This window comes from Canis aureus, chromosome 9 (genome assembly GCF_053574225.1).
Source record: "Canis aureus isolate CA01 chromosome 9, VMU_Caureus_v.1.0, whole genome shotgun sequence".
NCBI classification, from domain to species: domain Eukaryota; kingdom Metazoa; phylum Chordata; class Mammalia; order Carnivora; family Canidae; genus Canis; species Canis aureus.
The window spans coordinates 74830393-74842124 of NC_135619.1; the positions used below are offsets into that span (position 1 = coordinate 74830393).

General features: G+C 62.6%; 2 protein-coding genes across 8 annotated transcripts in view; one reads left to right on the forward strand and one right to left on the reverse strand.

Moving 5' to 3' along the window:
- The first annotated feature begins 93 nt into the window (after positions 1-93).
- On the forward strand, positions 94-10362 carry ZFYVE21 (zinc finger FYVE-type containing 21). Of its 3 annotated transcripts, none has more exons than XM_077910760.1 (8): positions 94-286; positions 5973-6023; positions 6331-6499; positions 7027-7102; positions 7183-7274; positions 7860-7913; positions 9472-9614; positions 9740-10362. In XM_077910760.1, the coding sequence occupies exons 1-8, from the start codon at positions 149-151 to the stop codon at positions 9773-9775; spliced, it is 759 nt and encodes a 252-aa protein (XP_077766886.1). In that variant the 5' UTR covers positions 94-148; the 3' UTR covers positions 9776-10362. The 3 variants fall into 3 exon arrangements, with proteins under 3 accessions (XP_077766886.1, XP_077766887.1, XP_077766888.1); XM_077910762.1 differs by lacking the exon at positions 94-286 and adding an exon at positions 1367-1468; XM_077910761.1 differs by lacking the exon at positions 7860-7913.
- A 91-nt stretch (positions 10363-10453) lies between these two features.
- PPP1R13B (protein phosphatase 1 regulatory subunit 13B) overlaps positions 10454-11732 on the reverse strand; it is a 90119-nt gene continuing 88840 nt past the window's right edge. For all 5 annotated transcript variants that reach the window (XM_077910737.1, XM_077910735.1, XM_077910736.1 and 2 more), the window contains one exon: positions 10454-11718. In XM_077910737.1, the coding sequence (XP_077766863.1) occupies positions 11677-11718 (42 nt within the window). In that variant the 3' untranslated portion in view covers positions 10454-11676. The remainder of the gene's footprint in view (positions 11719-11732) is intronic.

Sequence of the window (11732 nt, forward strand, 5' to 3'; positions counted from 1 at the left end):
GCGATGGGGCGGGGCCTGGCCGGCGATTGGCTCGCGCTCCGGGCCGGGCGTGGCGATTGGACGCGGCCCCTGTCATCCGCGCGGGCGGGAGGGCGGGGCTCCTGGCGGGGCGAGGGTCCGAGCGGCTGGCGAGCGCTGAGGCGGCGTCATGTCCTCCGAGGTGGCCGCGCGCCGCGACGCCAAGAAGCTGGTGCGTTCCCCCAGCGGCCTGCGCATGGTGCCCGAGCACCGCGCCTTCGGCAGCCCCTTCGGCCTGGAGGAGCCGCAGTGGGTCCCGGACAAGGAGGTAGGTCGCCGCCGCCCGCCCGCTCCCGCCCCTCCCTCCCTCCTCAGAGGCTCAGGCCCGCGTCCGCAGCCCCGGGGCCGCGAGCCGCTCGGAGGAGGGAGGCCCCGGCGGGACGGTGAGGAGGGCGCCCTGGCGGGGGCGGCCCCGAAGGCCCGTGAGCCGTGAGCCGTCAGCCGGCACCTCTCAGCGCCCGGGCCCGGGCTCCGTCCTGCCGCCTCCTCCCTGAGAGTCGCGGGGAGGCCCGCAGGTGCCCTCAGGTGCCCGCGCCCCTGCCTGCCCTGTGGGCCCCGGGCTCGGCCCCGCACGGCGCGCGCCTTTCCGCGCGTGGCCCCTCGTCAGCGCTGGGGAAAGCAGCCCGGGTCTGGCCTCACGCCTGAGTACGTGTCCCAGAGTCCCTCGGGGCCGCCGAGGGGCCGGGACAGGTTCCCGCCGCAGCAGGTGGGGACGGCAGGTGGCTGCGCGTGCAGAAGCCGTGGGCTCGCTTCCCCGTGGGGGAGGGGAGGCCGTGACCCGCCGGCGGCCGCGACCCCGCACCCGTAGGCACCTCACCGGGTGGTCGCCGCGTGTCGCGAAGGCGGCGGAGGCGGCTCAGCAGTTTCCCCGGAGCCGCTGGAGACGTGTCGCCCCGACCGCCCCCTGCGGAACTCTAGCAGCCCTCGTGGCCCCGCCGCCGCCCTGGGGCCCGCTGCGGGTCGGGAGGGTTGGTGGCTGGGGTGACGGCCGCACCCCTGGCTCCCGGTCCCGTGTGGTGTTTCCCGAGGACACAGCGTCGCGGCCCCCGTGGAACTCGGAGCAGTCCCGGCGCGGCGGGGGCGGGGCGGGGGGGCAGGGGGTCGCCAGGCCGGGAGCGCCCCCTCGCCGGACGCCTCAGCCGGGCTCTGAGGGGCCGGAGCAGGCCCTGCCGCGCGGAGGGAGGAGCCATCGGTGCACTTCGCTGAGTTTCAGGAAGTAGTTGGAAGCCTGTGGGGCCCGGTCCGGGAGTCCAGGGCCGCGCACGGTGTGTTCTGGAGGAAAGACACTTGGCCCGGCTGTGCGGGCTGGGCTGGGCGCTGCGGGGGGCGGGGCCTCGCCGGGTGCGGGCCGTGTGTCCCCGCCCCCGCGCTCGGCCCGGTGGCGCCTCTGGGACACCCGGAGCTTTGTGCGCCGGAGACTCCGTGTGCGCCCGCCGGTTGTGAGAACTAGGTGTGTTTACTCGTGGTTTGGGATGGGGGAGGGGAATTAGGGAGCCGGGCAGGAGGGCCCCGCAGACCCCCAGCCTCCACCTGTTTCCCGTCGTTTGCCAGTTAGTGTCTTTGACACGTTTGTGGGTGGTCCTCCGCGTGTCCTCTTTGGTTTGCGCTGGGTCACCCTGAGGCCAGGCCAGCCCGATCCACTCGCGTGTACTTACCGGGTGCCTGACGCTGCGCCAGGTTGTTAGCTTGCGGCTGCAGGGACACCCTTAAGAGTGTTCGGTGTGGGGTGGAGGCGTGCATGCAGGAGCGGGCCTGTAGCCCTCAGCTTCCCTTCCTGCCCCGGAGAGAACAAGGGCCAAGGGCACCGTCCCCACCTCCCTGGGGCAGGTGCGCAGCAAGCCCGGCAGGGCCCTCGGGGTTGTGCGAACGCTGGCAGGCTCTCTGGGTGGCCATGGGGACTTGTCACCAGTGGCGGAGATACTGCCTTTGACCCTGAAAAACCGTCCTGTGTTGCACCTCCGCCTTCCCATCTCCAGCACTGGGCGTGGCCAACACGGGCACAGCTCTGAGCGGATAGTTGGATACCTGGACACTGTAGACCCGGACTCGGGGAGGAGGGCACAGGCGTGTCACATACAAACCCAGCCCTGGGCTCGGACGGATTGCATTCCTTGGGGTCACTGGGGGCAGGAGGGCGGCTGCAGGAGGGAGAGCTTGAGTGGCTGGAGGAGAACAGGGTGGGAGGGGAAGGTGCTGGGAAGCAGGAGGCCCGGAGCCCTGGAGGCCCGGGTAGTGTGACCTGTCGTCAGGGGATGCATCATCCCAGGTTGTCATCTACGGGCCTGAAGGGTGACAAAAGCTTGACTCCAGTTAGACCAACTGAGGCTAACCGGCATTTGTCCCAGTTGATGAACCCGGACCAACAGGTCAGCAGGTCAAGAACAGGGTGAAGGGTGAATAAACTTGGGGCCCCTGTCCCACCTTGTCACCAGTGATCGGGGGCAACTGAGTCATTTGGGTCACACGGCAAGGGGGTTCTCTGCAGAAGCTTTTCCAGCACAGTCAAGGTGGGGTTCACATTGGCTGTCTGGGACCCCAGGGGGCGCACTGTCTCATGCCGCCCAGGACCCCTGTGCCTTGGCCGGCACTGACTGAGGAATCACTGGTGGAGGGTGGTGAGGGTTGGGGGGGGGGGTCCAAGCACCCCGATGGGTGCTGGGCAGGGCTGCGCTTCTGTCTTTGGGCCCTGCGGCTGCAGCTTCTGCAGAATGCGCAATGACAGGGGCCTGGGACACAGACGGCTCTGTCCCATGGAGGCTCATCTCCTGTGATAGCTGCCATTTTGCCTCTTTGGCCACATTCATCCCATTTCCTGTGACCTCATGTGTCCCGTCCCCTGCCACCTCTTTGAGCTGGGATTTTAGCAGTTTACTGGTTCCCTAATTAAGGAGTTAAATCTTTGGGTGGGTCAGTTTATATTTTAGGAGTTATGCTTTTACTTTTTTTTTTTAAAGATTTAATTTTTTTTAAATTTTTTATTTATTTATGATAGTCACACACACAGAGAGAGGGGCAGAGACACAGGCAAAGGGAGAAGCAGGCTCCATGCACCGGGAGCCCAATGCGGGACTCGATCCCAGGTCTCCAGGATTGCGCCCTGGGCCAAAGGCAGGCGCTAAACCGCTGCGCCACCCAGGGATCCTTGCTTTTACTTTTTAGAAAGGGTTATCTTTTTTAAAATTATCATTAGACATTTTATTTTTTTAAAAATTTTATTTATTCACGAGAGACAGAGAGAGGCAGAGACGCAGGCAGAGGGAGAAGTGGGCTCCATGCAGGGAGCCCAATGTGGGACTCGATCCCAGGACCCTGGGATCACTCCCTGGGCTGAAGGCGGCGCTAAACCGCTGAGCCCCCCGGGCTGCCCTAGACATTTTATTTTTAAGCAGCCTTTGCACCCAGCATGGGGCTCGAACTCGCAACCCCAAGATCAAGAGTCACGTGTTTTTCCGACTGAGGTGGCCAGGCGCTGATAGAGAAGATTATCTTTCAATAAAGATACGTTAATACAAACATTTTTAAAGTTTATTTTCAGGATCTGTTTGTTTGCCTCTGAGGAACCTAAGACGCAGTGTCATGTGAGGGTCTGGTGCCAGGCAGCCAGCCAGGGAGCACTGTCGGCAGTGCCGCAGAGGGGCACGACGGTCCCCGGGTGGGTGGGCAGGCCTCCTCAGGCTCTTCTCTTTCGGACATTCCTTTCAATGCTCCAGACTATTTTCTGACTCTCTTGACATTGAGGGGAGAGCTCGGTCAGCTACCCCCTGGGGCTGGGCAGGTTCTGAAGAGTCATCCCCAGCGCCTTTGGGGGCTCTTGTGCCAAGGTCAGGCAGCGGTGGGCAGATGGCTCTTGAATGCCCGGGGCCACGCTGGCTCCATCGAGGGCTCACGGAAGCAGCCGGGTGTCCAAGGCCAGGGGCACCCATGCTGAGCTGGAGATGCCCGCGGTGCCCAGCGCACCCTCCAGAGGCCACTCCTTGTCGCCAGCTCCCTCCATCCTGTCCGCTGGGCGGGAGGCCCGTGGTGAGCGTGGGCCCTGACTCAGTTTACCCCGGCCTCAGAGGGCCCCTTGGTCTAGTTGTGGTCTCAGGGCTGCTGGGCCAGGCCTGCGCCTGTGGTTCCCGTTTGCTCTGAGGACGGTGGGCAGGCTGGTGTCTGGTCCTCGGCCGTGTTTGGACTTTCATCTCTGCCCATTGCGTTTATTTCCTTACTTCGTTCTCTTTAGATTCAATTGCTTTGTTGATTTTTAAGTGTCTTTTCTGTTAATCAGCAAACTACCTTGTTTAAAAATCCGTCAGGTTCCTGAATCCTCTCCTTGCTTGTTTAGGGTGATAAACTGCTGGATCACTTACGTTGTTAAGGGAGCATATATTAAATTCTGGATGTGGTCTTACATTTAAAAATTTGTCTTTTGACCTCCGCAAACACATGAGCCTTACGGTAGCAGGAGACGCGAGACAGCCTTTGGTGGCGGTGAGGAGCCTGGGCGGCGGGCTTTCCCGCGTGCACGGGCCTCGCCGTCGGTGGAGGCTTTCTCCAGTGGATTCGGCCCTGCCACGGTGTAGAAGCCCGAGTGCCAAACACGAGCAACGTTCCAGAACTCTCACAGGGGAGAGGCAGTGGCCCGGGATGGGCGGAAGCAGCAACAGCGCCGGCTCACACTGGAAGCAGGCGGGGACTCTATGGGTGGTTCTGGAAGGTCAGGGTGGGCCAAGCAAGCCCTGTGTCCCAGTCCAGAAAGCAGCTTAAGAGCAAAGAGGAAATAAGAAAATGTTAGTCACAGGATCTTGAAAAGCTCAGCCACCAGTCGCAGTGCCGGGGTGCGGCCGAGGGTCCCAGGCTCCCTCCCGGAGCATCTGCAGGGTGCCGGCACCAGCGCACACTGGTGGGCACTTGGCTCCTGCCCGCGATCTCCTCAGGGCCGCCTGCTTGCCCGACTTGTGGAGCCTGCATGCGCCGGCTGCGGCCACCCTGGGGGACGCGCAGAGCAGGGGAGAGGTGAACCTGCTGGTCGGTGCAGCCCCCGCTGCCCCTGCGGGGTGAGGGTCTGTGGGGCAACGGAAGGATTGGCTGACCCTGGAACCAGTCCTGATGGAAGCTCGCTTCCCTGCCTGGGAGTGGGGGCAAGGGGGCACGTTCCTCGTCTCCGTGTCGGCCTGAAGCTCTGCTTGGGGTTTGGGGCCAGGAGCAGCTTTCCCACCGCAGGAAGCTGGGCCGCGTCAGCCCGTCTTTGCTTCTGGCAAAACCTGAACCAGCTTGGGGTCCGCGTTAGAGAAGAGGCCTGAGCTCGTCCTGAAGCAGGGCTCCGTCTGTGCCGGGGCGCTGGGGCGTGGGAGCCCTCCCCCTGACACCCAGCGCTCGGTCTCTGTGCTTCCTGGGCGCCCAGGGCCCTGAGGCCAGCCGTGCAAGCGCTCTGTCTGGGTCCTTACTCCGAGGAGCGTTCGAGAGCATTTCCAGGCCTGGCAGCCACCATGTCAAACCCGTACCCAGCCCACACCACCCCCCCGTCCTGCTCAGCCTCTTCCACACGTGTGTCCACGCGTGCTGAGAATGCGCCCCGAGTGGGCCGTGTGTGGGCCGCTGCCAGCCAGGCCTCCCCCAGCCCCTTGCTGCACTTTCCTTCATTTATAAAGTGGGGTGCTCACCCGGCCTGGCCGCTTCAGGTTAATTCCTGCCTTGGAATCTCGGGGTCCTTCCATGACATAGATTCTTGCTTCCAGCACCAGGATGTCCCCGGCATGCACATCTGGGGCCCAGGCATCCCTCAGTGTCCCGGGGATGCCATCTGGACCAGTCCCCGCTGGTGGCCTTGTGGACTTGGACCCCACCTGTGTCCTTGGTGCCCCCCACCCCTGTGGCATGGGGCTGGGGGCCACCTGGTGTCTGGGCTGGGAGGGGAAAGGCAGGGAGCTGTCCCAGCAGCGCTCAGAGCGGGGTCCTGATCTGCTCTCTCCTAGTGCCCGAGATGTATGCAGTGCGACGCCAAGTTTGACTTTCTCACCAGAAAGGTGAGCTGAGGCCACTGGGTGGGGGGCTAGGCCAGCGGGGAGCCCCTTGGTGGGGGCGGCTGCCCGCCTCAGGAGAGCAGACTGTGACTCGGCCCCAGGGCCCGGGAGCAGCTTGCATGCCCGTGGGAGCGTGCTGGGTGCTTGCCCTCGAAGGAGGTTCGGAGCTGGGAGGAAGCGGAACACAGTAGAGCGACCATGCGTGCGGCCCTCACCCCCTCATCGTTTTGATGGCAAACACCCGCGCAGGGCCCGTGTCCGGGGTGGGGGGTGGCCCCCCAGCCCCTCACTGCCACCCCTGCATCCGCAGCATCACTGTCGCCGCTGCGGGAAGTGCTTCTGCGACAAGTGCTGCGGCCAGAAGGTGGCGCTGCGGCGCATGTGCTTCGTGGACCCCGTCCGGCAGTGCGCCGAGTGTGCCCTGGTGTCCCACAAGGAGGCCGAGTTCTACGACAAGCAGCTCAAAGTGCTCCTGAGTGGTAAGCCCGCGGCGCCTGGGCCTGGCCGTCTGTGTCCCTCTGTCCCCACCTCCCCCGCGTTCCTGGAGAAGCAGGGACGAAGGGCTGCCTCTCCGGGAGCTTCCGGGGCCCCAGCCCCCCTCCCCTCTGGGGCCCCGCTCCTCCCTGGCCTGGCGGGCACCGTGCCTTCTCCCCGTTCTGGCCCTGCCCCGACTGCTTCTGGAGCATGCAGGGGGAGGCCTCAGTGCTCTGGGGTGCTTGGGGTCCGGGCCTTGGGATGGAGCCCTCAGGGCCTTTTGGGGAAGGATGGAAGTTTCTAGGAGCTTCCAGGTGCACAGAGCCCCTCCCGACAGCAGTACCTTATGCTCTTCCTCCGTCGTGGCCTTGCTGCCCTACTTGGGGGACCTGCAGGCTCAGCCACTGCCGCTGTCTTGCTTGGCTCATTTGGTCCTGGGTGCGCCTCTCCCTGGGAGCTGGCCTCGCCGGGTCAGGGAGGGCACGCCGTGAGAGGAGCTGGGGTGTTCTCATGTTGGTTCTTGTCTCCCAAGGAGCCACCTTCCTCGTGACTTTTGGAAACTCCGAGAAGCCAGAAACCATGGTCTGCCGTCTCTCCAACAACCAGAGGTAAGAGGCAGAGTGCTGCTCGGCCCAGACAGCTTTGTCACGTCGGCCCTGCAGTGACGTGTGCCCACTCTGTCCCGCAGGTACCTGATTCTGGATGGGGACAGCCGCCACGAGATTGAGATCGCACGTATTTCCACTGTGCAGATCCTCACGGAAGGCTTCCCACCAGGAGGTAAGTGCAACAGGAGGAGCAGCAGCGTGGGCGGCCTTGGGGTGACGCCGTGGTGTGCAGGACGGGGTTTCTCGGGTCCTCGTGCTCAGCCTGGCCGCGGGTCTCTGAGGGGGGGCCTGCCCGCCGTCCTCTGGGGACTTGTATTTACTAAGTGGCTTCGGGAACCTGCCAGGTGAATGGGGCTGAACGTGTAGGGTAACGAAGGAGAGTTTACCCGAACGTGCCACGGGAAAGCCCTGTGTTGGCCTCAACCCGGGGATAAAGCTCCCAGTGCAGTCGGCGTCCCCCGTGGGCTCAGAAGGCTCTGGACTGGTGGCTAATTGGGAACCAGCGCTTCTGCTCCTGTCAGGGGTCTGTGGGAACGGATCGGATCGGATCCCCTTACGTTTCCTTGGTGAGCTCCCAGGGCATTCGCCCCGCCTGCATCTTTCCACCCTGACGCTGCTTCAGGAGCTGCCTTTCCACGGAGTCCGCGCTCCAGGCCGAGTGCGGAGAAAATCCTCGTCACTGATTCCTTCTCACTTTCTGTTTTCTGATTGCTCTTGGCTCTTCTCTCCTGCCTGCCCGCCTACCTTGTTGACGTAGAAAAAGACCCTCCCACTTACACCAGCCTCCTGGGGAGCCAGCCCGCCTCTGAAGGTCAGCCTCAGCCTGCGCACTGCTTCTGGGGGATTTGAAAGAGGGTTGGGCCCTCGACGGGGGTACACGGAGCATGGATGAAAATACCCCCGTGCCAGGAACGGTGAATCTGTTCCGTCTCTAGGCAGCTTGACCTGGTATTTCACAGCTGTGCATTAGCATCTGCTGGCCCTGAGCTGGCGAGTCTGGGGGCACCGTGGGCGGCCCCCCCTCCAGTCCTTTCCTGCCCCTTCACGGACAGGCTCACGGTGCTCCTCTGCGCCTCGGTCTGAGCCCCCACATGGGGAGGCAAGAGGCCAGGCCAGCACAGGGTATGCACGTTGGCACACGTTGGTTGCGTGCAAACCAGCGGCAGGCTGGGAGTCGAAGGCCCCTGGGCACAAAGGGCAGGGTGTGGAGGAGCGAGGGGTCGGCCCAGGTGGTCTTCCTGGGCAGGGCCCTGTGGCTTCTGGTGCCGCACGCCCCCCTTCTGGCAGTTTTGGGGGTGCAATGAGACTTGTTCTGCCAGAAGTTTTCTAAACATTTAAAACCCCAGGACCCTGTCTTCCCTGGGGTGGGCAGCAGGGGGTGGGGGTGGCACAATGCCCAGAGTCAGGGACGCTGCCCGCCGGCCGGTCTGGAGCCAGGCGGTCACTGTGTCAGCGTGGTCGGCTCCCTGGATTCTCAGCACGCGCAGCAGCAGCCAGAGGTGACTGGGAAACAGGCCGTGGCTGTTCTGTGCTAGTTAAACTTCTCACAAAAGCAGGTGGTGGGCAGAGCCGTGGTTGGCGTGGCCCCAGTCCGAGTGGGTGCTCCTGCCAGGACCCCAGTCGGGGACCCACCTGGCAACACGCACAGCGGGAACGCAGCTCGTGAAGGCTTAGCTTTCAGATGGACAGCCCTTCCTGGCTCCCGTCGTACAGCGGCCCGCCTCCCCCAGCCGTCCGCAGGCGCCATCCACGGTCCGCAGGCCCGCGAGGGGGGACAGGCCCCCCAGTTTTGACTCAGGGATCAGTGTCTGATTGAAGCGGTTTTCCATGAGGTGGACTCCTGCTCAAAATGGAGTTTCTGTCCTGAAGGTGCAAAGTACAAAAGCTGTGGGTGGACTTTCCCGTGAGGCTTGGTCTCCTTGGACTTTGCTGACGCGTCACGCCTGAGAGGGATGGCCCGTTCTGTGAGCCACCGGTGTCGAGCAGCTGGCACCAGCCCGAGGGGCGCCACTGCCCCCGCCACCATGTCCGCCGGCGCTCACCCTGCCCGCCCTGCGGCCCCGCAGCAGCCCCTCCGCTCTGACCCTGGGTCTCCGTGGTGGGCCGGCCCCTGTGCTCTGGGCGGCCTCGGCTCAGCCGCAGGCGGATGGGGTCAGGGTACCTGGCTGCAGGAGTGCCCGCATGGGACCTGGTGACGCGGTCGTCTCCCCGTCAGTGATGTGCTTCCACCGGAGCACAGGCCCCTGCCCCCAGGCCTCCTGCCCCAGCACGAGGGGTGGGAAGGAGGCGCCCTGGCCACCACCCAGGAGGGCAGGTGGAAGCCCGGGTGCTCGGGGTGCCCGTGGGCTCAGCTCATCTCCCTCCTCCAGGAGGTAACGCCCGGGCCACAGGCATGTCCCTGCAGTACGCAGCACCGGGGGCGGAGGGCGTGACCCAGCTGAAGCTGAGGGCCACGGAGGACGCCAATGCCAGCAGGAGGCAGGCGACCGCGTGGCTGGCAGCCATGCACAAGGTACCTGGGCCCCGGCGGGTCGGGGTGCGGGGCGCTGGGCGCTTCTGCTTGGAGCGCAGGCCCGCCTTTCCCGGAGGAAGCCCGTCCAGGCACAGGACCCAGCACGCTCTCTGGTCACATTATAGGCCACCAAGCTCCTCTACGAATCGCGGGACCAGTAACCGCAGGCAGGACGGACGGTCAGCCTGCGACAGCGGAGCCTGCTCCCCGCACCACAGGCAACCGACCCTCACGTGCTGGGAGACGCAGGTCCCGTGGTTGGAGAAAACGGAAGTGCTCGCTTATCTAGTGCAATCCGCACAGTCTAGTAATGCTCTCGGCAGCCTCATGCTTTAGAGTGTGTGTATTATCTCGTCGATACTTAATTGGAGGTGGGAGAGATTGAATTACACTACTGCTAAACTACTTTTAGCATAACTGAAAACCATGTTTTTATGGGTGCCCAGGTTTGCTAGAAGGTTCTGGCCCCTCAGTGTTCACTCTTGCACAGCGAGGATTTGGGCAGGCCTGACGCGCTCGGGAGTCCGGCTCTGTGTGCGGCTGTACGGTCTGCGCGAGCCCGTTAGAGACTGTTCACTTCCCACATCACTAATTCTGGGCTACGAACAAACCTTTGATACTTTACTTCACTAAGGGGGAGGAGCCAGCTTTGCTTTTTGTACTTTTTACTTACTATTTCACTTTATTAAAATAATTGTACAACGATTTGTATATAAAGCTTATGATTAAAACCTATTTTGAAAATACGGATCAGGTCTGCCTCACTGTGTCCAGAAAAGCCTGAGCTTTCGTGCTACAACTCCGTTGCGGCTCCGAAACACAAGACTCGCAGCCGCCGGTGAGAGACAGCGGTTTATTGTGCACATTTACACGGCATGAGCGGTGGCGGGGCGCAGCGGGGGCGTCCAGCAGCAGAGGCCGTCCCACGGGGCGCTCACGCTTCATCACCACACTGTGTACAATCAATGCTTAAAGGTGACTGACTACAGCAGGACCTACACACGTGTTCATACATAAATTATACACGGGACTCCTACATGGAAAATAAAGCCTAAGGGCCTGGATTTTAATGAGAGAAAAAAACGTTTCCGACATCATTCTGGTAGTTTCGAATGGTGTAGTCAAAAAATACTTTTGGTATAGAAAAGTCTGTGCGTACAGTTCAAACTGGTGTCTGGACTGGGCAAACGTTATTGCATCGTGGCTGGCCCCTGCCCTCCCACCCTCCCAGCTGCCCCTCCTGCCGCGCAGGCACCCCACATCCTCCCCACCCCGGCCTGTGGGCCGCACCCCTGAGCAGCAAGAGGCTGCGGGGAAGGCAGTGCTGTGAACGGAGGAGGGGACGGTGCTGTCTTGAGGCTCCTGACTGCTGTCACTTGGTATTAACGACCCTGGCGCCTGGGCCGTGCGAGGCCAGCCCAGCACCGTCAGCCTGTATGCAGGTGACCTATGCTCATGCCCGGGACACACGCACCAAGCACCACCACTCACAGAAGCTTCCATCCGGGGGGGCTCCTTTGGTAGGGGAAGGAGGAGATGCGTGTGGTCAGGGTGGGAAGGACAGTGGGGTGCTGTGATTTCCAGTGGCAGGAGGGCAGGCTCTAGCAGGGGGGCACACCTCACTGCGGTTGCAGGTTTTCAGTATTAGGGTGGGGGTGACATCAAGAACGAGGGACCGCTGTGGGCCAAATCAGTAAAGGGGTTTGTCGTCACTGGCAGCCAACCAGGGATAAATTATAGGGTTTCTTATTGGCAACAGGGACAGTTGTTTAGAAAGCTGGATATTTATTTGGATTTACAGTAATTGGCAAAATTCAGTCTTCTTGGAGGCAAAAGTACCTCTCCCAGTTACGGGCAAACTGAAGAAAGGGCCTCACCTAGAAACTGCAGGGATTTCACATTGTGGATGCTGTCAGCTAAATGAGCACCATTAGAGCCACGCCTAGCTTCAGCCTTCGTGGAGAGCAGCAGAGCCATCGCCATCGCCATCGCCATCTCCATCTCCATCGGGCGGCTCCGCGGCGGGCAGGCCGGGCAGGCCGTGCAGCGCTCCCAAGGAGGTTCAGGCGAGCGTGCGCTGCCGGGGTTTGATCCGTGGATACAGCTGGGGAGCAAGGG

Excerpts from the sequence above, each read along its gene's own strand:
- ZFYVE21 (XM_077910760.1), top strand. The coding sequence starts at position 149 with ATGTCCTCCGAGGTGGCCGCGCGCCGCGACGCCAAGAAGCTGGTGCGT. Across the intron at positions 7,275-7,859 it reads GGAAGGCTTCCCACCAGGAG|AAAAAGACCCTCCCACTTAC; the intron begins GTAAGTGCAACA and ends TTGTTGACGTAG. Across the intron at positions 7,914-9,471 it reads GAGCCAGCCCGCCTCTGAAG|GAGGTAACGCCCGGGCCACA; the intron begins GTCAGCCTCAGC and ends TCCCTCCTCCAG.